General features: G+C 39.2%; 1 protein-coding gene across 3 annotated transcripts in view; it reads left to right on the top strand.

Moving 5' to 3' along the window:
* AMACR (alpha-methylacyl-CoA racemase) overlaps positions 1–22,538 on the top strand; it is a 32,783-nt gene extending 10,245 nt beyond the window's left edge. For all 3 annotated transcript variants that reach the window (XM_032763211.2, XM_032763212.2, XM_032763213.2), the window contains exons 3-5: positions 1,495–1,655; positions 8,773–8,959; positions 20,401–22,538. In XM_032763211.2, coding sequence (XP_032619102.1) covers positions 1,495–1,655; positions 8,773–8,959; positions 20,401–20,810 — 758 coding nt within the window. In that variant the 3' untranslated portion in view covers positions 20,811–22,538. The remainder of the gene's footprint in view (positions 1–1,494; positions 1,656–8,772; positions 8,960–20,400) is intronic.
* The last annotated feature ends 1,803 nt before the right edge of the window (positions 22,539–24,341 follow it).

Raw genomic sequence — 24,341 nt, 5'->3', positions numbered from 1 at the left:
TATCTTTTCATTTTGGGCCTGATCTCCCAGCTTTTACTGACCTGGGCAATCCTTGCATGGTTAGGCCTATGAAACTACAAATCAATAGGTTTACTTGTGTGAGACTGGATTATTGAAGTAAGTGAAAGCTGCAGGATCCAGACCCTTTGTGAGCTCTCTCTTGCCTGAGTGCTGTATATATCCTTATGTTGAATGCCAGCCCAGAGGAAAGTAGCTAACAAAGTGATGTTATTGACTTTAGTATTGCTGGACCGTGGAGCAAAGTCCACACTGCCTGCTAAAATAATTTTCTTCTTCCTAAATCCAGTTTAATCAGTACCATTTTGTGTGGTTCTTGGCAGCTGTTACTGTAACTTGGACAGCCTATTGCAAGAAGAATACCTCAGCTAGGAACACCTGTATTTTTACATACTTTTTTAGGGGGGAGGGAGCGGGGAAGTCCTTTGAATTAGAAAATGTAAACTATGCTTTTGCACCAATTAACTCTTTTTTCAACAAATCAAGTTTTATCAGAGTTTGTTGGCAAAAATATCAGACAAGTATATGGAATGTTTACAGATCTAGCAATATGCTTCTTATGTAACCCTGAGTTAATATTTCTCAAACTGCTTTTGCCAGAACATCCCAAAGTAAATGATAATCCTAGTTTTTGGCAAACTGTCTGTTTTCTAAAATAAAACCAATCTATCTGAAATCTCACAGGCACACCAGATAGATTAGTTCTGCCAAGTTTAAGGCAAATTAGACAGGGCATTTGGGAGATGTGACTGCTCAGAAAATGAGGTGATCTCATGTTTTGGAAATTTTCCATATGGTTTTTGTTTTGCTGTAGCCCCAAAATGACTTGTCGTGGAAAGTCCAAATTAGATTTAATATGTTCACCTAGTGATGCTTATGACACCAATTGGACTGTTGAATGGCAGATTTTAGTTATTGGAAAGCTTTCTGTGTGCATCCTAAGTTTGGTGGAGTTCTTAACACCATGTGTCAGCTAGTGTGCACTTTAGAAAACACATATTGGCATGTGAGTTAACTAAACAGTACATCAGTGCCAGGTAGTGTTTTAGGATGCATTGAATTTGTATGCTGCATAGGAGGAATGTGGCTCTGCTGCAAGGCTGATAAACTCTACATTGCCGCATTGGCAGGAGGAGGGGAAAGAGAGAGCTTATGGAGGAAACTAGAGAGCGATATGAAGATAAGGGGGCTGTTTAGTGGAGCAAAGAGGGCTAGCAATCTAGAAGCCCCCACCCAAATAAAAACAATGGCCAGATCCTTGGCTCTGCTTCAGCCCTTTTTTGTCACTCCTGCAGTGTAAAGGGAACATAATGTTGTCTTAAACCACTAGCTGAGGATTCTCTTGGAGTGTAGGGGATTCCGTAATTACCTTGGTTAAAGGTACATAAATTGAAGAAACTTAAGTTTTCATTTTTCTAACATTAATGCTCATACACTTTATGATTAAATTTCAGTGTTTTTTGCACTGTTTTTCAGGTGTGCTGTCGAAACTTGGTAGAAAAGATGAAAATCCTTATGCACCAGTAAATCTTCTGGCTGATTTTGCTGGTGGAGGTGTCATGTGTGCAATGGGTATAATTATAGCCCTCTATGAACGTACAAAATCTGGCAAAGGGCAGGTTGTTGATGCAAGTATGGTAAGTTTTTGAAATCTGTTTATTTTTAGTTTTTTGGTTTTTTAACTCTACAAAAGGGAAAAAGGATGAAGTTGTTGGTAAGGCATAGCACTGGGAGTTAGGGAAATGAAAAGTTAAGCCACCTAATGGGATAGCTTTACTCCTTCACCCACAGGCAAATATCTTATCACACCTAGCCACTGCCCTAACTCCTTTACGCCACCAAAAATGGACCACAACCTTACCTCTGCCCCCTATGAATGCCAGTGTCTGACACACTCTTTAACAAACTACCTCCTCTCAATGCGATTATTTGAAGATGTGTGATGTGGTAGTTTGATGTGTTGGAAGGTGATATACGATGAGAAGATTTTATGCCTCACATGCACTCAAAATGATGCATAATGGCAAAAAATGACCCTTAATCTTTAAAATTACTTTTTAAAAAGTCTGCTTGTTGCACCAAATCTATCAAAGTTTTATCTGTCTGCCATTTTTTGTTTAGATAGACAATTTCTTTTGGAAATATATCAGTTAACAAAAACAAAAAATGAGTCAGACTGCCGTGGATGAATTTCAACAACAGATCATTTTCAAACACTATTTTTAAAAAATTTATGAAAAGAAATCAAACAAAATCTACATAGAAAATTCAGAGGACTTAAAAATGAACACTGAAATTGCTTACTGAAACGAGAGAAAAAACAAAAATATACGTCCCACTTTAAACCCTTTACAGAATATACCCTTAGCCATGGAGCCACAATTGGTCCCTCCATAATAGTGTTTTCAAATTAATTTTTTCCTTTTTTAAAAAGGAACACAGTACAATTTAGGTTTAATACTTGACATTTGGACATTTCATTATGTTCCATTCACTTGAACAGACATTACACAGGAAAGTGCTGATGGAACACATACATCATCATCATCAGCAGCAAAGACAGTTAACTAATAAGCTGCAAAGAATTCTGTGGCACCTTATAGACTAACAGACATTTTGGAGCATGAGCTTTCGTGGGTGAATACCCACTTAAACAGATGCATGGGTGAATACCCGCTTCATCGGATGCATCATGCCTCCGACGAAGTGGGTATTCACCCACGAAAGCTCATGCTCCAAAACATCTGTTAGTTTATAAGGTGCCACAGGATTCTTTGCTGCTTTTACAGATCCAGACTAACACGGCTACCCCTCTGATACTTAAATAATAAGCTGAGACAGATGTGTCTGGTTCCACTTCCAACTCTGACTCATGGAACGAGATTTTTCTTTTTTAAACCTATCTAATACCACAACCTATCAATATTTGAACTGTCACTTCCTTTTAACCTACTTTTGTTTAATGGGCACATTACTTATGTTATTATACAGACATTTGCATCACATTCAGAACTCTTTCAAAAGAGATGAGATTTGGTGGGATTTTCTTAAGGAGGAAAAGAGGAAATAGTTTTTTAATCTCCTCTTATGTCCCCACAATGACTTTTCATAGCGTTTCAGTCTTTCATAGATTAGTTTGTCTTTGTCATGTCTATGCCAAAAGGGAGTTTTGTTCTCAACTTCCTGCCAAGCGGCCTTTTTCAAAAGTCATTTAACAATTTTCACACCGTTCTCTACAAAACCATTGGATTGAGAATACCTGGGGTTTGAAGTTATGTACTTAAACCCATACCCTCAAGCAAATGTTTTAAATTCATGTCCATCAAAGTGCTGACCATTATCAGGGATTCCATGCCTGGGCAATATGGATTTTATGCACATTAAAATATATTCTGATGTACTAGTTTCTAATATAACAATCTCTAGTTAATGAGAAGAATAATCCAAAATCAAAACATAGTCTTAAGCTACATATGTAAATAAATCCACAGAAACTTTAGACCATGCCCATAACTGTTCATTGTTTATCAACGTAGGTTCTTTTCTCCGTTTAGGTTGGTATTTTTGACATGTTTAATACATTTTTATTTTTTTTATTCATTTACAAATGAATATCTCATTATAGCCAATAAAGTTTCTCTCTGGCTCTGCATTTATATTTATCCATGCCCATCTGTCCTTCATGTATTCTTGTGAGCTTGTTAGCTTTTTATATCTTGGGCACTACTATTCTGTTTCCTGTAAACAATATGCTATCAGTAACAGACAGTTCTGCTTTGAACTGGAAGTATGGACTTGGTATGTAATGTCCTGGCCACCCTGTGGAAATGGCTTTAATTACCTCTGTAAAGACTCATCATTAGGTGTAGCCTCAGCAAATTCATTCCACTTTCTGAGACAAGAAAATTCTTTTTTTTAAATCAGGTTGACATGCACTATGCCTGACTCCACCTCTCTTTCTACTACAGTTTTATTAAATGTTCTCGACAATGTGTCCACTACCACCAACTTTTTTTTTCTGGTGTATATACAATTGTTAAATCATACAATTGGAGCTGGAAAAACAGTCGTCATACTGTGGGAGAAATGTCAACTAACCCCTTCTTTGCAATTGATATCGGAGGCTTATTGTCTGTTTCTGCAGCAACTGGTCTTCCATAAATGAACGCATGGAATATTTTACAACCGTGCATTAGGGCTAAAGTTTCTTTTCTGTTTGGGCATAGTGGCATTCTTCTTCTCTAAGAGCCCTGGATGCATTTACCACTGGTCTTCAATGCTAGTCATATTTTTGTAGTCATATTGCCCCATGCCTTCTCTGGAGGCATCGGTGAACAAGCTGGTCAGTCTCCTGTGGTCACAATACAGTGGAGTCGCATCATAGGTGCATTTAACTTACGCAATTTTAACTATACACGCTCGGCAAAAGAAAACAAAAAAAGAGAAAAATAACAATTTAAATACTGTACCAGTAGTGCGGACGATTCCGGCCGCCATTCCACTCAGTGAGCATTTGACTATATGCTATTTTCGCCTTATGCACTGACTTCAGAACCTAACCCCCTCGCATAAGATGCGACTCCCCTGTACCTTAGCACAGAGGATTTCTGAATCAATTGTTTCAGGTTGCCAAACGTTTTGTCTAGTTTAGCGTCCCTTGTCTATTGACTATTCTTTTGCGTGAGTGCATGGAGGTTGCTGGTTTGTGCAGCCAAATTAGGTGTAAATTTACCAACAAAATTAACAATTCCTATGAATCCCTGTACGTACTACTTCTTTTATGGGCGTGGCATATTTGTTACAGGATTTGCTGTAATTCTGCTAGGACCAATAAAGTTAACTTTTCTCCTAAATAGGTTATATCTCTGAGCCTGAATTTACATTTTTATTTGCTTAGCTTCAGACCTATTGCTCTACCCCATCCATTGTTTTCTCTAACCTGTAATTATGTTCCTCTGTTGTGTTGCCCCAGAGGAAAATGTCATCTATTTGACTTTTATGCCTTCAATTTCCTCAAATATTTGCTGCACAGTTCTATGAAAGATGTCTGGAGCAGATTTTAGACAAAACAGGAATCTGCAAAAGCAGTATGTTCCATATGGTGTAATAAAAGTACATAATTTGGAGCTCTTCTCATCTAAGGGAATCTGCCAGGATTATGCATCTAATCTAATAAAATACTTTGTACCAGCCATATCCCCCCTAATGTCTTCCCTGATATATAATTGAAAGTGCTCTCTTTTGATATAGTTGTTATGCTTCCTTAGGATTCAAGCATAATCTCAGAGTTCCATTCTCCCCCCCCAGCCCCTACTATTTGCTGGCGAGTGCACCTATTCTGTAGGCTCTTCCAATTACATTGTTTGTTACTAAATGATCACGGTCTTGAGATTTTTTCCCTCAGACTTAGAGGAATATTTCTAGGGGCTTGTATGATAGGACAATTTGGTTCTGGCAGTTCAATTCTATATTCAGTTGCAAATTTTCCTATGCTCTCAAAAACATCCTGATACTGTTTCTCTGTCCTTTATCTTCTCTACCATGTGCACTCCGGATCAGCCCAAGGGGTTGGCATGTCTTTAAACCCACTAAAGATGCTTTATTTCTTTTAACAGTTACAAAGGATATCAATTCTTTTTGATCTTTTACCTTCACTTCTAGTACTCATGTACATCTAGTAGGAAAGAGTTCCTCATTATAAGCTTTCAGTTTAACCTGTTAGTTGTCATGTTCTCTGTTTTTTTCTTTAACCTTTTAACACTAATATCTGAAAAAACAATTACCTGAGTGCCAGTATCCAATTTGTAGTTCCATTAGTCTCTAAAGAAATTGTCCATTCATGTGTTCCTTCCTCTTCAGATACAGTTTCTAGATAGAACTTTTCTGTGCTGCTGTTTTTACTCTCATCCTGGATTATGGCATCAGCATGCATGCTTTGCTTCCTCTTCTGCAGTTGTTGATTCTGACTGCAGCCATACGTAAAATGATTATATTTCTTACAAATATTACAGCGCTCACAAAAAACTGGGCATCGTTGAGGCCTGTGTTTGTGTCCACATCTTGTTCAGTCCTTGAAGCTGCCCCTTGCAAATTCTCATGCTTTCCTTTTTTCACGCTTCTGCTTTTTTGCTCTGTACGGAGTGACTGCTTGCCAGTTTTTTCTCTCTCTTTTTACTATATTCAGAGTGGCAGTGGCCTGTTTTCCTTCCATTATTTTTTATTCTGTTCAGAGTGAGATCAGCTGCCTGATACAGTCTTACTGTTTTATCCAAAGTGAGGGTCAGATCTTCCTATAGCCTTTTTTACAGCTTTGTATCTATGATTCTAATTACAGTTTGATCCCTTATAACTAAGGCTTTGTTTTAGTCACGGGTATTTTTAGTAAAAGTCATGGACAGGTCACAGGCAGTAAACAAAAATGCATGTCCCGTGACCTGTCCATGACTTCTACTATACACCCCTAACTAAATCTGGTGGTGGGTTGGGGGGGCAGCTTGAGGGCACCGCGGGTGCTGGGGGGGGGTGGGGGGTAGACCGGGACCCCCACTGGTGCTCGGAGGGGTGGGGGGCTGGTGGGGCTGGCAGGCTCCCTACCTGGCTCCGCGCCTCCCCGGAAGTGGTGACAACCCCCTCGCTCAGCAACTAGGCGGAGATGTGGCCAGGCTGCTCTGCATGCTGCCTCCACCCAGAGTGCCAGCTTCACAGCTTCCATTGGCCAGGAACCGCGGCTAATGGGAGCTGCGGGGGGTGCTGCCTGGTCATGCCTCCGCCTAGGAGCTGAGCAAGGGGGAAGTTGCCACTTCCAGGGAGCCCTACAGGTAAGCGCCGCCCAGAGCTCGCTTCACCCCATCCTGTGCCCCTGCACCTGCCCTCTCCATCACCCAAACTCTGGTGCTGGGGGTAGAGGGACAGTGGCCCGAGACTGCCCCAGCAGTGGCTGGTGCGACTGGCACAGGGGTGCCTCAGCTGCCCCTGGGCCAGGCTCACCGGCTGCGCAGAAGTCACAGAGGTCACGGAAAGTCACAGAATCTGTGACCTCTGTGACAAACTCACAGCCTTACTTACAACTGAATCTGTTAATCTGCAGTTGCAGGTCTGGCTCATTAGCTTCTGCTCTGTTAGAAATTCTTCAAATTGTCCTTCTTTTTGTTTTCTAATGTAAAACATGTACCTTCAAATGTTACTCTCTTTAGGTATGCAATATTCTTCAAATTTCTGCACAGTTGTGCCATAACTCACTCTCTTGGCCTGATCTAATGCACGCCTTCAGCTCCTGTGCCTCAGGTCCTGCAGTGTTTAAGAAGATTGCTGTTTTCTGCTGGTTTTCTTTCCCACCAAAGCTAGCTGCTTGCTTGCATGCATATATGTAATCTGATTGAATCTCAACCAGGAGAGTTGTATTACCAGAGAGTTTCAATTCTTTGGGGACTTTTAGTTTGTTTATCTCCAAGGTGACTCCTTCATCACAGTCCTCTCTTCTTTGTCCTTTCTTCTATCTCACTCTGATACCATGTGTTGTTTGTGGATTCGTAAGAAGAAGGTATAGTGTAGACTCTTCGAATTAAGGCTTTACTAGAACTAAAACAGAATTACATAAGACAAAGGAAAGCCATGTGCTCCTAGTTATATACCTGGTGAACACTGCTTGGGTTTTCTCTATCATGTGTTCTGCTCTTAAAGGTAGAGTGCATACTCCTAACAATTCCCTGGATACCATACCATTCCTTTTAGGGTACCTCTTACATAAGTTTAATATGCTCAAAGCCAAAAATACCTTTTGGTTTTCTGTAATCAGTGCTTAGAGCTCTACACCCATATGTCAACACCCTCACCATCTCTGCTACCCTGTAGGGTTCCTAAAGTGTGCTCACCGGTGAGAACAGGGAGCTCCACAGATTAGAGAGAGCTGTGGGAGAATAGTCAGGTTAACACAGTGATCTCTATGTTCATCTCAGTTTTCTGGGTACTGAGAACTAGAGAGGTTTTTATCTTTTGACCTCCTTCACATTTTCTGCAAGCAGTCCTATCTCAGCCAGTTAAGTGCTGAGGCCCTTACTGTCCCGTAGAGCCACTGAGCTTGGCCTGTTACCTTACAACTCATTTCTTTGCTATTTGAACCACTAGGAGCTTGATAAAATAAGAAGCTTCATCGGTTCAGTATATTAATATGTCTTCTGCCAATCTGATATTATCTTTGAGGGCTCCTTATTACTCCATTTAAACTTAAACAAAATCACACATTATTTTAAAGGCAAGATTGCTCTTATGAGAATATTACAATTCAAAATCCTAACCTTAATTGTAAGTTTATGAATACTTGTTTGTGTGGAATTGCCAGCAAATTCTTCATCTGCATGGCTAAGACTGAATGGTTGGATGGGAAGCATGTTGTCTTTGGCTGTGTCAAAGATGGGATGAAGGGGGTGGAGGCAATGTCTAGCCATGGAACAAGAGACGGCAAAACAAAGAAGATCACCATTACTAACTGTAGGCAGCTGTCATAAAATTCCTTTCTGTCTTAACCAACCATTCCTTCTGTAGCTGGGGCTAACATACCATGGTGTTTAGCCCCTTGTAATCCTTGTGTTCCTGACTTACTGCTGCATTTCCATTGGGTTTCATTTCCCTTATCTTCACAAGTCTAGCTGCACTGCAGAGTTAAGTTTATGATTCTGAAATTAAAACAAACTAAACCAAAAAAAAAAACTCTAAAGTTTTGTTGTTGTTGTTTTTGTTTTAAATTAAATCTTTAAGGTAGAAGGAGCAGCATATCTAAGTTCTTTCCTGTGGAAATCACAAAATTTAGGCCTTTGGAATAGACGTCGGGGGGAGAACTTGATGGACAGCGGAGCACCTTTTTATGAGACCTACAAGACCCTAGATGGGAAATTCATGGCAGTTGGTGCCATTGAGCCCCAATTCTATGAGCAGCTAGTAAAGGGTAAGTAACTTTCAGCAGTTGGTTCATACACGTGCCTTTCCTCAGCCAAGTGTGGTTGAATGAAATCAAGTCATTATCTTTTGTTATTTGTTCCATGAAATTCATTATATTTGGCAAGAGACCTTTTGAAACCAGTTTGAATAAACTATTTTTTGTAACATTTGAATGGGTAGGTCTATTTTAAATATATATTATTAATTACAGATTTTCTTCTGGAGATGTGCTACTGTGTTGTTTTGTGACTGAACTACTGAACAATTTCTTTGTAAACCAGTATTCTCAAAGGATTATAAATCTGCTTTAAAAACTCATAGTGGGTGGAATGCGAGGTTTTAGGCTAGACTGCAAATTAAAAAATATCTTTCAATTTTTCAAAGAAATTAAACTATTTTAAAATGCACTTGCAGTGTAGATAGTTTGTAATAGCATTTGACTTTAAGTTAAATTGGATTTTTTAAAACAAGTTGGCTATTGTAAAGTAACTTTGACTGCCTAATTTCATAAAGCTTTTTAGTGTCTGACATCAGATTGTCACATTATTAATCTGTCTTGCAAATACTTTATGCAAGTTTTTCTAAAAATCCATGATAGGTAAAGTAACAAACTAATAAAAGATGTTTAATACTAGACTTCACTAGACTTTCCTCTTGTACTTAAAACCTGATGTGCTCCTTACTTCCTACTTCTTGCTCCCATCCCCAGTGATAGACCTTTCCATTCTCTCCAGTCAGAAGACTGGGACTCCTTTAGAATTGCATATATGTACACTTTACACACGAAGAGTTGGGGTTTATGTTCCAATATTCAGGTTATGAACTGTGCAAGAATCTGCTTTCAGTTTTATCTAATTTCAGTTTTGTTTTACAAGTAGAAGAAACACCAGGATAGGAGGTACATAAGGCAAATGTCTAAATATCTGAGTATAATAAAGCTCTGCTATGTTATGCACAGTGATAAACAACACTGCACCCTTTTTATTTTGAAATAATAGTTTTTATTCATTGTTTTGACTGCTGTAAGCCTGTTTTTGAATAGAGTGTTAAGTATAATTAATTAGAGTGCAGCTGGGATCCCAGTTGGGGTTGCTATATCAAATGAATAAAATGTTACACACTCCAACATTTGCCTCCAACGCTGCTGACCTGTCTTAAGTTTCCCAGCCTTTGTAATTGCAGCATCTCTTCCATGTTCAGGAGAGGCACTTCTCTTGGGAAATAGCTATGCAATGCTGAGTGCAGCCTTAGAAATTCCCTCTCACAACCTGCCCTCTTCTCAGAGGTGGAGCCTCAGGGCCTGAGTCCTTTCACGCCAGTGTAAATAAGGAATAACCCCATCAAAAGCAAAGGACTTACACTGGTATAAGTAAGAGGAGAACGAGGCACTCAGACTCTGCTTAGCCTGATAGCCAGGGAATGGTGATGGGGGATGGCCGAGGCATACTCAGGCATACTCTTTAGGTCCTAACTCAAACAGATGGTTATTCCCTAGCTGGCTGACCTGAAGAAACGTTACAAGGGGTCGTACAGCCAGATAGCAACATCACCACATTCAAACAGAACTAAGAGGTTGGTCCTGTTGGGATGAAGATTTTCCTTCTCCTTTTGTGCACATGCACTCTCCCCATAAACAAACAGCAGCCAGAAATAAATGGGGGTGTGTACAAAAGATACTTCGCTTGTAGTACTCCAGTAACTTCCACAGGCTCTGTAGTTTCAGCAGAGAAAAGAAACTGGACCTAGGACAGGGATGCAGGACAGAGATTGTAAACTCATTCATGAGTAGGCTTGACAGAATGAAATGTTTATATTTTTTTCTGAATTTTGATAGATAATACCCATTTTAAAGCATTTTTTCTATTATCTATTTGAATTTTCACAGCTGTGGGAAATTAAGGGAGAGTCAGATAATATTTAGTGACAGTAGATGTTGAGATTCAAAGAGTTAAAGATTTATTTTTGTAACAAGACTAATTCAGAAGTCTAAATCACAGAACTTTGCCCATAGTCTTCTGTTCCCACAGTTGGTGGTTTGAACAAAAAATAAATAAGTATGGGTCATTTGTTAAAGGCACTAGACTGCCTATTATGTCTTTTGCTAGAGTCAGCAGACGATACCAGATTTTGAAAGCTTTACATATTTCAGCTCATGTCATTATTGTAGTAAAAAAAAATTGAGCTGTCCAAGTTGGTCTTCAGAGAGGTTCATGGAAGTGTTATTTTGAACTCTTCTGAACAGACTGGATGATCTTTCCATGGACACTTAAGTTACTGACGCTGCTAGTGCATGTAATGCAACACTGGGCATGACGGGCAGGGACTGGGTTTCACCTCTTCTGTATTCAATTGCTGTTATGCTGTTATCCCAGGGCACTTCACGTGCCATGTACAAGTCAAAATTGTGGTTAAACTCTTCTGCCTTGCAATGGAAAATATGCGTAATATTTTTGTAGTTGCTAAAATTGATCCATTTGTCAAGGCTGAGATGTCATACAAACACTTTACAGATGGCAAGAAGAGCTCTTAATCCAGAGAGTCCATCTGGCAGGTGGCAGGATATGGTTTATTTTGAAATTCTGATGCAAAACCCTGCATTGCAGATGAAAAGAATCTCCTCTTGGGTCTCATTGACTCAAAGTTCACTTCTTTTAAGGCATTACATACAACAGCAGCAACTTGTAAATTGCAGTAAAGCAGCATATCAATGTGATGTAACCAAGGTACATTTGTTTCCATCTGCAAATGAACCCTGTGGATTTTCCCCAAAAATACATAAAGAAAAAAGAATTTGCAATACAGTTCTTGCTGGTTTCCATCATCCTCAGCCATCCAGCATAGTTTCATTGCCTTCTTTGCGATGATTGCATCTTCTTCTTTAATGAGTTTGTCACCCAGTCCCAATGTACATAAATAAATTTTGCTCCCTCAAGCCAGGCAAACCAGCATGATGATACAACATGAGGGGAAACAGGCAAACCCGATGGGCTCATGCTGTTTCTTGTACAGACTTTATCGCTGGAAAATGTACTACAGATTTGTTGATATTTTGGAACAAATCAGTTTAGATTGCATGCTTAATGGCTGTATGTAAAAGATGAGCCATACATGGAATATGCAGCAGATAAAGATACATTTCTTTTAAGTCCTTTACTGAGAGCTGGATGTACATTGGGGAGTCACTTTTGAGTGACATACAGATTTCCCACATTTGGCTGTAGTCTTGCAACACTTCTTGAATCCTAATTGAAATTACCTCCACATTGCATGTTTTTGTCACTGAAATATACTGCAAGGACGTTCATTGCTGGCCATCCCAAAAGATCTGTGGTTTCATCAGTGTCTAAAGACAGTTTCTCACCACTCAAAAAATCCTTATTTACAGCTTGTTGGTGAGTGAAAACTTTGGTTTTCTTCCAGCTGATGATGTACTGGGTGAGTGCACACTGGTGCATACTCGTGCATACTCTGGATAATATAAAGCTGGAACCATGGACAGCATTCCTTGGAATTGCCTCCAAGCACAACGCACATACGAGATCATGTAGAAAATCTGTAACTTCTTCCATATTTTGTCTCAATCTTCCCAAACACGCTTTTATTGAAACCTGGCCTACCATTGCTTGACTTTCTTTTAATTTCAGATGAGACATACAGTTCATATGTTCAGCAATACGATTTAACTATTCAGAGATTTCAGTTTTACAGACTTAACAGAGTAAAATGTCCTCATATCTCTTTCCAGACATTTTCACCAGTTTGAGTTTGGTGTTAGGATATTCACTGCAGTGTTCTTCTAGGGTTTTTCTTTTATGGCTCATTACAGATATAAAACAACAAACTTGCTCCTCCTTATTGTACACACATATTTGAGCCCCAACAATGAATGTAATTGTATTCATGCTCTTCTTGAAATTTGCACTGTTGTGTTAATTAATAAGATCTCCTTGGCGGCTACTGTAGGCCTTTCCCACTTGATTGTTTATTTCCTCTGAATGATCCTTGCCTGGCCTCATGGGCAGCCTCTTTGGGCAGGTGTCCTGATCCTGTTGGGACCACAACGAGGAGGACGAGCCCTGTGCTGTGAAGGAGATCACCCCACTGCTGAACAGCTCCAGCCTGGGGGCTGCCTTTCCACACGCCTGTGCAGAGAGTGAGTGAGCAGGGGCTGCGGCAGGCTCACTGCATTGCTGCATGTCTGATGACATCTGATCCCTGCAGGCACCAGGTGCGGAGAAAGCTGCCATCCTAGTGGGGCAGAGCAGAGACTCCCAGCCAAGACTGTGAGAAGGAGAAGGAGCCCCGTCCACAGTGGAGGCTACACCACTGTTGAATGGCTCCAGCCAGGGAAGGGCCCTCTCACCCCTAGTTAGTGAGTGAGTGGATCCTTGGCTACAGGGCTGTAGAGGGCTCCTTGGGCAGCTGTGGGGCTGCTGACACCAGATCTCTGCACAAACAAAGTGCAGAAGAGGCTATGCTCGTTCCATCTGTTACTGATGAATTTTTTTTCATTGATTTCAATGTGGCAGCTGAAATTGTTTACCAATGTCTGTGAATTTAAACCAAATCTTGCCAAGCCTATTTATAAGAGAATCCTCCAGTCCCCTCTAGCTGTGCAACTTCCTACTACAGGAGCGTGGCCATGAATAGATTAGGTCACTCGGTAGCTGGCATATGTGACCTTTCAGGACTTGCAAGCTCCAAGAAACTCTTTTTTTGGTTAGTTAAAGGCCTGTGAATAGTTCCACTGCTTTGAATTACTGCTTCTGTTCTGAGGATCTCAAAGCACTTTACAGCCATGTGAATTAATGCTCACCTCTACCCGAAGAGGTACATATTATATCCATTTTGCAGATAGGGAATCTGTGGCGCAGATAGAAGAGAGACATCTGAGATTAGAATTCAGATTTCTGACTCACAGCTGATGCTTTAATTGCTAGACCATGACTTCTCCCCTTAGCAATGAAAGCAAAACATTTCCAGATGTTTCTATTTTATCTTTCTTTTAAAAGAATGTTTTCCCTTGTAATTGGTACTGGCAATATGCTTTAAGGTGGGGTTCTGAAATTCTAACTTTCTCTGACTTTCCAAACAATGGCGCTAGTTTTTGTAATTTTTTTTTTTGATTTTGCATTGTTGGCAGGGGTTGCTGAGCACCTTTGAAAATTAGACCTCTTAGGTCATTAAATATTGATTTGGATGCTTAATTTTAGGCACCGAAATTTTATTCCAGTTTTCCAACTTCTAATTAACCATTTTTAGTTTTATTTTTAACAAAATTTAACTCTGCAGTTAGAACAAACCTCCTATTTTTTCTGTTGTTCCCAAGAATTGCATTGGCTGTGTTTACACTACAGTTTTTGATTGAAACAAGTTACGTTGGTGTACAGCTGCCAAAGTTTGTACATTGCTCAGGCACTGGTTTACTTGACTGCTTGTATTGATGCTATGCACACTTACCAGGAATGCTTGTGTCAGTGCAAAGTGCGGTGCGCTATGGGTAGGTATTCCCAACATGCCATGTTCCTCTGTCTGGCACAGTGCCTTTTGGGAAAGTTTTGCAATGTTGGTGGAGTAAAAATGACTCTTACAGGAATCTCTGGGGATTAGGGGTCAAGCTCCCAGCATCCCATAATGTCATTAAACCCATAATTTTTGTGCCTTTTTAAAAAATCCCACAAGCCTGTGTGGCACTTTTCAATGTCTGCCATCTCTGACAGCTGCATGGAGCACACAGAATACTGCACTATTGTTGTGAACACTGTAAATACAGGACACACAATTCTCCTGTATTTGCAGACCTTTAGGAAGTACCACAACTACAGGGGATAAGATGATTTCTTCAAGGACAGTTTGCTGAGAGACATAGTGGAAAACAATTCAAGGTTGTTGATGGTGTTCACGGAGCAGTTGCAGATAATGGAATGCGGCTTCTGGACCCAAGAAATGAGCACTGACTGGTGGGATTCCATTGTAATACAGATTTGGGATGGCAAGTACTGGCTGCAGAACTTTTAGATGCGAAAGGCCACATGCCTGATCTCTGTGCCAAGCTCATCCCAGCCCTCCAGCGCAGGGACACCAGAATGAAAGCTGCATTGACAGTGGAGAAGTGAGTGGTGATTGCACTCTTAAAAAGAAGGCAGAACATCTTGCAGGTGATCTGCAAACTGTTTTTGTTTTGACGGATTTTGGCAATATGTACTTAGTTTGGCTACCGGACAGCTAACTTAGGCATGCAGAACATTATACATTTCAAACTTAAGTTGGGAGAGAGAGGGAATTAAGTGCCTGATTCTGCTTTCTCATCAGTTTTATGCTGATCTGACTCCAATGACTAAACTGGAATTATTCTAGATGGGAAAGTTCCATGGCCTGTGTTATACAGGAGGTCAGACTAGATGATCACATTGGTCTCTTCTGGCCTTGGAGTCTATGAATCTAGATTGTCACTAGAGAGAGCAGAAACAGGCTCTAAAGTTTTAAACATATAGTGTGCTGCATGCCCCTCTCAGTCTCGCCGTTTGAGGTAGTCAGCCCACACTGTGCATGAATTTTATAAAAACAACTTAGAAGGCACCTTAAAAACTTCAGGTTATAGTCTTTATATGTATAGAGGATTTCTATAATTATGCCCTATTTGGGATAATGAAAGTTACAGTAGATTTACAAGTGCTATTTAAATTTTTTGATCATACCACATTAATTGCAGGTTTGCTGTTTTAAAAAATCTACAAGTTGAGTAAATGGTTTTCTGATTACACGTTATATCGCCTGAATTATGTAGAGTTTCAGCTTTTTATTTGATGTCAAATGTAAGATTTTGGTGACAAATTAATTTGTCTTTTGCTAATTAAACGATCTTCACTGTGGTGCTTCACTGTGGCAGTTCGTTTACACTGAAAGTCTCAACAATAAGCTACAAAATTGTGAGGAATTGTTTTGAAGGAGGGAAGATTATTGTGAATGGGTAAAGTTTGATTTTTTTGATCATTGTATAATAAAAACAGTCCTCTACCTCCCTCTTAGATCCCCAAGGAGTCCTGCTTTCACTGCACCTGTAATTGGTATTGTATGCAGATTGCAATTGTTTAATGCACATAAGAAGTTGGATGTATAGCTGCTTACATTTATGTGTAATCATGATAATTGCATATACAAACTAAGCATGCAAATGTGGGCATTACAGCACTCACCTTCTGACATTCTTGCTCACAAAGTCTATTCTCCAGTTATAAAATACTGTAATTTGAGAGACTTATTGTCTTAGACTTTGGGGTGGAGGAGGAGAAAAAACAATGAATGCTTATTGGAATGAACGTTGTAAAATGTGCTGCTGCTTTTGAGTTTTTGACAGGTTTAATTATTTGTGAGAACTGGTTATATAGTTCTATATTAATTGTAGTGCCACACATTTTATCTGTGGCTACAATCATGGGCAAAATTAAGAAAGCTCTGGCCTGTTGTTTCATTCAGTCGTGCGATGGCAGCTTAGCTTCAAATCAGCTGTATGTAGCAGCACAATGGTTTGAAAACAAAATTAGCAGTTTAAAAAAAACTGTTAAAGTTCCTTAAATGTCCTTTTAAATACCCTCACTGAAATACTAGTGTAACAGAGCAGTAATTGAGATCTGACAGGCCAGTGGGTTTTCATTAATTTTATCTTTGCTCAAGATTTTATATTTTCATCTGAATTTAAGTGGGACTCCACTTTCAGTGTTGCTTTTCTAAGAATCTGTAGAAATATAGTTTTTATAATATACTGCAGTAATTCATTTAATTACAACACACAGAAAAAGTATACAGGGGAAACTATTTTTCTTTCCCTAGGAGTGGAAGAAAACCACTGTGTTTAAAGCTGTGCTACTGTAAATTACTGACCTTTTCTAAGCAAATACAACTAGTTAAAATCATAACCCAATAAACTGAAAATAATTCCTAATTGCTATACCAGATATGCTCTATATAAAACATTTTGAATTTTGATTATGTTCTGATGGAGTAGGGCATTCTGTGGTATCCTGAAGAGTGCTGTATTGTATAAATTGTTTCCCTGTTGATTACATTCCCCTTGTTATGATCCTGTCTGTCTATACCACAAATAGTAAGTCCAGACTGGAAAATGAAAAGCTGTAGTACTTAAAGGCTATGAGTTCATATTTATTTAAAGGTTGAAGTCTGCAATGGTTATTGGAAAATGAGTGCGTAATACTAAATTCTAGGATGTGTGCTGTTGTATTTCCTTAGGGTAAATTCTGCTAATTTTCCTTTACACAGTTTTACTTAAAGATGATGTGTAATCAGATAATGATATAGTTCTGTTCAGGATGGACTGACTACATTAAGCCAAAATAAATTATAGAATTTAAGCACACACAGCTAAATGCCTTAATGATAAAACAATATTTCAAGTTGATAAGATTTTAAGTATTGAAACAGAATTACATACACACATTATCATTTGACTAAATTTTTTATGTTGAGATAGAATTGAACTCCTCTGTTAGCTGTTACAGAACTGAGTATCCACATGGTACAATGTGTTTTGATTTTAGCAATGTATTTTGAGTCAGGATTAATAATACAATCCTTACAAAATTAATTCTATTGTGTCACTGACAGGTAGCTAGAAAATTTAATTTGATGAGAATGATAAACTAATATAAGTTGGTTTTATCTTTCTTTGGGATTGATTTGCGTATTATGAAGAGGCGATATTAGCCCAATGATTAATTCAGTCAGTGGTTATATGGAACTTACACCTTTCATTTGGGCTTTTTCTATATTTCTGAGTCTGTAGATACACAGCTTCAGTGTGTTTTCCAAGCAGCAGCAGAGTGATACTGACAAGATTTTATTCATTTTTATTCCTTTTCACAGCTGCTATTCAGAACCTTTTGGGCAGCAGCAAAACATTAATATTTCTGGGGAAGCTATGGGGCACCGCGGAGGCAGGCACTGGAATTAGTCACAGGGGAGGAAGATCCCAAAATAATGTGGAGGGACAGGAGGGTGGAGACTTTGTCTTTTCCCATTCCCTCTGCCTTGCAGCAGCCAGGAGATGCCGCAAGAGGGGTAGGGTAAAAAAGGCTCTTTCACCCTTGCAGCAGCCAGGAAGCTGTGGCAAAGATACAGAAAGCTCTTTCTCCCTTCCTGCAGCTAAAGTGGAAGGATATTTATTTAATCAGTCATTTAGTAGCCTAGATCTGGTGTGAAAGATAGAGGTCCAACCATGTTTCAGAAACAGCACCCTGGTAAGAATCCTAATTGTCCCCTCCTTACTCGGAACCTAAGGTGGTGGTAAATGGGGACTGGGCTTCTCACCAGAGTATTGCACCTGAAGCTTGGTTGAGGAGGCTTCCTCACCCCTTGTTTTTTTCCATCTCACTCTATGAGATTACATCCCTAGCTAATAGGTGTCAGCTAGGTGTCAAATTTCAAATAGGTGTCAAATTTTTCAAATCCTGCTTATTTTTGTTAATTTGTCTCAAATACTTCATTGGTATTTTGCTATTATATATCTTTTAAAGTAAACTTCCTAGGGTATCTCTTGAGGTATACATCAAAGGGTTAAACTGAGCATTGAAATCCTACCCTAGCTCATGCCTTCCTATGCAGGGAAATCCTATAGAATAATCATTTAACTGAATTGTGCCTTTGTTCCTGCAAAAAAGCACTTTTCCAGTGGTAATTGTAGCAGTAGCTTGAGTATAGAGAGTACAGGAGTCGTGCCTCTGGAAATTTCCGTTACATGCGTTTGGCGAAGTGGATATTCACCCATGAAAGCTCATGCTCCAATACGTCTTTTAATCTTTAAGGTGCCACAGGACTCTCTTGCTTTTTACAAGTCCAGACTAACACAGCTACCCCTCTGATACTGGGAGTACATACATCTTCATGTTTTGAGTAGAGTGGTTGGATTACGGTTATATGTAGGTCTGGTTGAAATTTTTTAACTAGAATATGTCCTGAAGTAAAACTAGTTTTTTTGCAGTGTTGCTGAAATTTTCAGTTTCCATGGGGAAAATTGAAATGACTGCTCTCTGCCTGCCTGGAAGGCTCTTGTCAATTTCACGTTCTGCCTGTGAAATTGACATAATTTTTTTTTTGGCAGGCTAGCTCCAGGGACTGAGAGGCAGAGCGCCTGGGTGCTCTTCCTGCCTTCTTGTTCTGGGGTTTGAGAGTCAAAGAGCCCAGGCACATGTGAAATTGACATATGAGCCTTCTTAGGGGGTGGCTTCTTCTGAAAAAGAATTTTTCTTTGAATCCTTTTCTGTGAAAAAAAATTGTAGTTTTTGACAAATTTGGGATGAAATAAAAAAAATCAAAATTTGTTGCAGAAAAGGATTCCCTTTTTTTTTGGCTAGCTGTAGTTATAAGTGATTGAAAAGTCCCTTATGAGCATGCTTAATAGGCTTTTAGCAAAGCTTGGTGGTGCCCGTCCTTTGTTGTGAGGTTCTCCCTGCTCAGTCGAACAGGAACGGGGGACAGAAAAGAGGTTGCTACTCATAAGCAGCCTTTGGGACTATTCATTGCTATAACATTAGCTGCAGGAAAACATTATGGGCAAAAAATAGTGATTTGTGTGATTTTCTTATTTGTATGGTGCAATCTGGTGCTTTTCAGACATGCAAGAAGACATGGTGTCTAGTGCTTGCAAACTAAGCCATGTCTACACTGAAAAGTTAGATTGACCCAGGTAAATCACTCACAGGTGTGAAGAATCCACACCAGGAGCAGTTTAGTCAAATTGACTTCTCCCCATCCCCCTGCTCATAGACAAAGCTAGGTTGGTGGAAGAATTCTTCCATCTGCTGGACTGCTGCAGTAGTGCCACTGTAGTGTTTCAGGTGTAGACAAGCTCTTAGCAGGCAAAATGGAGGCAAAGAAATGGGGGAAAGTGATACTGCATCAAAGTAAAGTGATAGGGGATCTCCACGTTTTTGCTGCATTTTCCAATAAGGTTTCATTTTTAAAAAAAGTTGTTTCTATTTCTCTTTTGTTAAAGGTGTCACAGTACAAATGATAGAATCATAGAAGCTAAAGATCGAGACGGTCTATTAGGTGATAAGGTCTCTATCCCTGTCTTTTCTATATTATTTTTTCCTCTGTTTCAGAGCTATAAAGTCAAAAGTATAGAGCTCTTAGCTCTGTGCCCAGTGTGTGCTGTCTTCATGAGTCTATATCTGATGCACTTTAATATAATGGCAAGAACCAGGCATGATTGTTTTTCCTTTCCTTTTTCAAATTGTGTGCCCTGTAATACATTTTGAAACCACTTGTAAGTGAAGCCTAAATGTGCTATGACCCTTATGCTGTCTCAGGATGCCTGCAATAAATCTGCTTGAGAAGCAGGGTGACCTATGGGCTGCAGAAAAAGCATTTACTCTATTTGTATTAGCGTGCCTAAAGTGCAATCTAATTCTAACTTTGTTTTTATCCTTTTAGGACTGGGGCTAGATTTAGATAAGCTTCCCAGTCAGCTGAGTTTCTCTGACTGGCCTGAAATGAAGAAAATGTTTGCAGCTATATTTTCCAAGAAGACACAGGCAGAATGGTGCAGGATCTTTGATGGCACAGATGCCTGTGTGACACCTGTTTTATCTTTGGATGAAGTTGCCTTACACGAGCATAACAAAGAGCGTGGTTCTTTTATTAAGAATGATCAGGAAGAGATAAGTCCTAGACCATCGCCTCTTCTTTCAAGGACACCAGCTAGTCCATCTCCCAGAAGGGATCCTTTTATAGGAGAACACACAGAAGAGATACTTCTAGAATTTGGCTTTACCAAGGAAGAGATTGCTAAACTTCACTCTGAAAAAGTAATTGAATTTAATAAGCCAAAAGCAAATTTATAATATCTAGCTATGCAAATCAGAAAAGTTTCAGACTGTCACAATAAGATTTTATGCATTAAAGTTGGAATTACATGAGGAAATGTTAATGTAGCACCACTTTTTCAGGGCCAGGGGTGGTGGAGTGTGGTGTTAAATTAATGCATTAATTGAGAACTAAATGTACAAACTGTATTCCTAATTGGATTAAAATGCCTACAGAATGTTACCTTTGAAATTTTGTCCTGGGGGTGTTTGTTTTGAAAAGATATGCAGTATTGGCTTGTTATAATGGTTTACGTAATTTCTAATGTTTCCTTGTGTTTTTAATATATGTTATAATTAGCTGAAGGCAATGATTTTTATAAAATACTGTTATACTTCATAAAGAGGTTGCTGTGTTGTTCATTTATAAATTTGAGAGAGAGCTCTTTTGCCTATATTTTCACAGTACTGATATAAAATTCATTTGCATTATCCTCCCAGAATATACATTAAAATACCATTATTTTGGCATGATCTGCTTATAGTGGTATATTGCAGAGCAACTATCTATCATACTGGCTATCTTTCTATCGTACTGTTAATAGTCCCTGACTGTGTTACATTTGGAGTCTCAATTTTTCTGGAAAAATTGCCCTGGGTTGAAATTTAATATATTAAAGTGTCTGCCAATAAGTAACCCTTTCCCCCTATTCTGAAAAAATGGAAAATAGGTGTAACCATATCAGTAATAAACAATAAGTTACTGCATATAGACCATAGTCTCTTTCAAAGTTAAAATGGCCATTTGAAACTTCCTGACACTTGAAATGTTCTGGCATGTCTTATTCTAAGTATAGTATAAATAAAGCAAATAGTTACAACAATAGTTATTGCATAGATGCCACAACCTCTCTTAAATTGGTAACTATGCATTTTTTCCCAAAAGCAGTTAGATCACATGATGCACTGATTATCTGACTTTAAAAAGCTAACCAAAAAACCACAATTCAAAACCATTTGCATTCTTGGAGCAGATACATTGTTTTAATGCCTCAGCAGCTAGAATGCAAATAGTTTTGAATCTTTGTTTGTTTTAAAGCCAGACAGTGCATCATGTGGTCTGGTTGCTTTAACTTTTAAAAAAGGCTGTGGCATCTGTTGAGTAATTATTGCCGTAACCATTTTCTTTATTTATACTTGGAACAGGACATGTCATAAAAATGTAGTCAATATTACTGCTGTGAAAAATTTTTCTTCTTATGGTACTTAATGGCTGCATGGGCTTGGGAAAACTTTTATGAACACAGGGTTATGATCAAAAAATTAGACAAATACGTGACAAAAGATGTTTTGGGTCCCTGGATGATAACAATCCTAAGGAATCCTTGTATTTTAAACACATTTTGGAAGATATTTTTTGTCTGAAATTGTCCTAATCCATATCCATGGTCAAATAATAATTTACTCTGGTTCAGATCCTTTTGGTCAAGCCAGGGAACTATAATTGTGATCAAGTCGGGGAAACAATCTATGGTGTATATTTAGGGCCTGATCCAAACTCACTGGAGTCAGTGAAAAGACTCTCATTGGCTTCACTGGATTTTGGAACAGATCCCTAATTCAGGTATGTAACCTGATCAGTAGTGTTGATATATCAAGTACAGATTTCTACTGAAACTTTCAGTTTTCACTTCAGACCTATTACTTTTTCATGTAAAAAGTTTTTCTTTAGACTCTCTTTCAATAAATTGAGAGATTCTGAAGCAACTTCACCTTTGATTTCTTAGCATCAACAAAAATGTCTGCCTTGATTTAGTTCTGCACGAAATGGATGCAAAAATAAGCCCCGGACATCTTTTGGCAGATATTTGCTAGGCTTTGTATTGCTTATGCTTTCCCACCATTGTAGCAACAAGGAGCAGTGTAGTCTCAAGTTGCAGTGGGGGAGGTCTTGGTTGGATATTAGAAAAAACTATTTCACGAGGAGGGTGGTGAAGCACTGGAATGGGTTACCCAGGGAGGTGGTGGAATCTCCATCCTTAGCAGTTTTTAAGGCCCGGCTTGACAAAGCCCTGGCTGGGATGATTTAGTTGATATTGGTCCTGCTTTGAGCAGGGGGTTGGACTGGATGACCTCCTGAGTTCTCTTCCAACTCTAATCTTCTGTGATTCTATGATCATACTATTACAGACAGACAGAGAGTAGAAACAAAACATTGAGACCTTAACTATCTATAAAGAGCTGCACTGACAAAATATTCCAGGTCTTTCCTGACCCACAGTTCAATTTATTTGTTACCTGTGCTGACCTATTTTATAGTTGAGTGGTGTGGGATTCTGAGTTTTAATTGGGGGGAAAATGAGAGAGTTAATTACTCTAAAAGTGAGAGCACAGCTTATTGCAAAACTGTACTCAAAGAGTAGTTATCAGTGGTTTGCTGGTAAATGAGGAGGTGGTATCTAAGGGGCCTCAGAGTGGTCAGTCTTGGGTCTGATACTAGTGAATAGTTCCTTTATGACTTAGATAATGGAGTGGAGAAAATGTTTATACAATATGTGGATGCCACCAAGATGGGAGGGCTTGCAAGCACTTCGGAGGATGGGATTAGAATTCAAAACAACTTTGACAAATTGGAGAATTGGTCTGAAATCTACAAGATGAAATTCAGTAAAGACAAATGCAAAGTACTGCACTTAGGGAGGTACAATTAAATGCATATCTACAAAAATTGGGAGTAACTGGCTAGGTGGAAGTACTGCTGAAAAGGGTCTGCGGGTTATAGTGCATCACACTGAATATGAATCAACAACGTGATGAAGTTGCAAAAATGGTTAATATGATTCTGTGGTGTATTAAGGGGAATGTTGTATGTAAGACCTGGGATGTAATTGTCCCACTCCACTGGGCACTGTTGAGGCCTCAACTGGCGTACGGTGTCCAGTTCTGGGTGCCACACTTCAGGAATATTTGAAGAAATTAGAGTCCAGAGGAGAGGAATAAAAATGATCAAAGGTTTAGAAAACCTGACCTATGAGAAAAAAATTTAAAAAGGGGCACGTTTAGACTTGAGAGAAGAAGACTGAGGAGGGATCTGATAAATCTTCAAATATGTTAAAGGCTTTTACAAAGAGGATGGTGATCAGTTGTGCTTAATTTGCAGCAAAGGAAATTTAGGTTAGAGATTAGGAAAAATTTTCCTAACAACAAGTTTCCAACTAGGAGTAGTTAAGCTCTGAAATAGGCTTTCCAGGGAGATTGTGAAATCCCCATCACTGGAGGTTTTTAAGAACAAGTTGGACAAACACTTGTCATGCATGGTCTAGATCAGGGGTTCTCAAACTTGGGGTCGTGAGCTGTCAGCCTCCACCCTAAACCCTGCTTTGCCTTCAGCATTTATAATGGTGTTAAATACATTATAAAGTGTTTTTAATTTATAAGGGGGGGGGTGTCGCACTCAGAGGCTTGCTATGTGAAAGGGGTCACCAGTACAAAAGTTTGAGAATCACTGGTCCAGATTCATTTGGTCCTGCCTCAGTGCAGGGGGCTAAACTTGATGATCTCTTGAGGTCC

Source organism: Chelonoidis abingdonii, chromosome 6 (assembly GCF_003597395.2).
Source record: "Chelonoidis abingdonii isolate Lonesome George chromosome 6, CheloAbing_2.0, whole genome shotgun sequence".
Classification (NCBI taxonomy): Eukaryota; Metazoa; Chordata; order Testudines; family Testudinidae; genus Chelonoidis; species Chelonoidis abingdonii.
The sequence above is the reverse complement of the archived record's forward strand: the minus strand, read 5'-3'. Positions and strand labels throughout refer to the sequence as shown.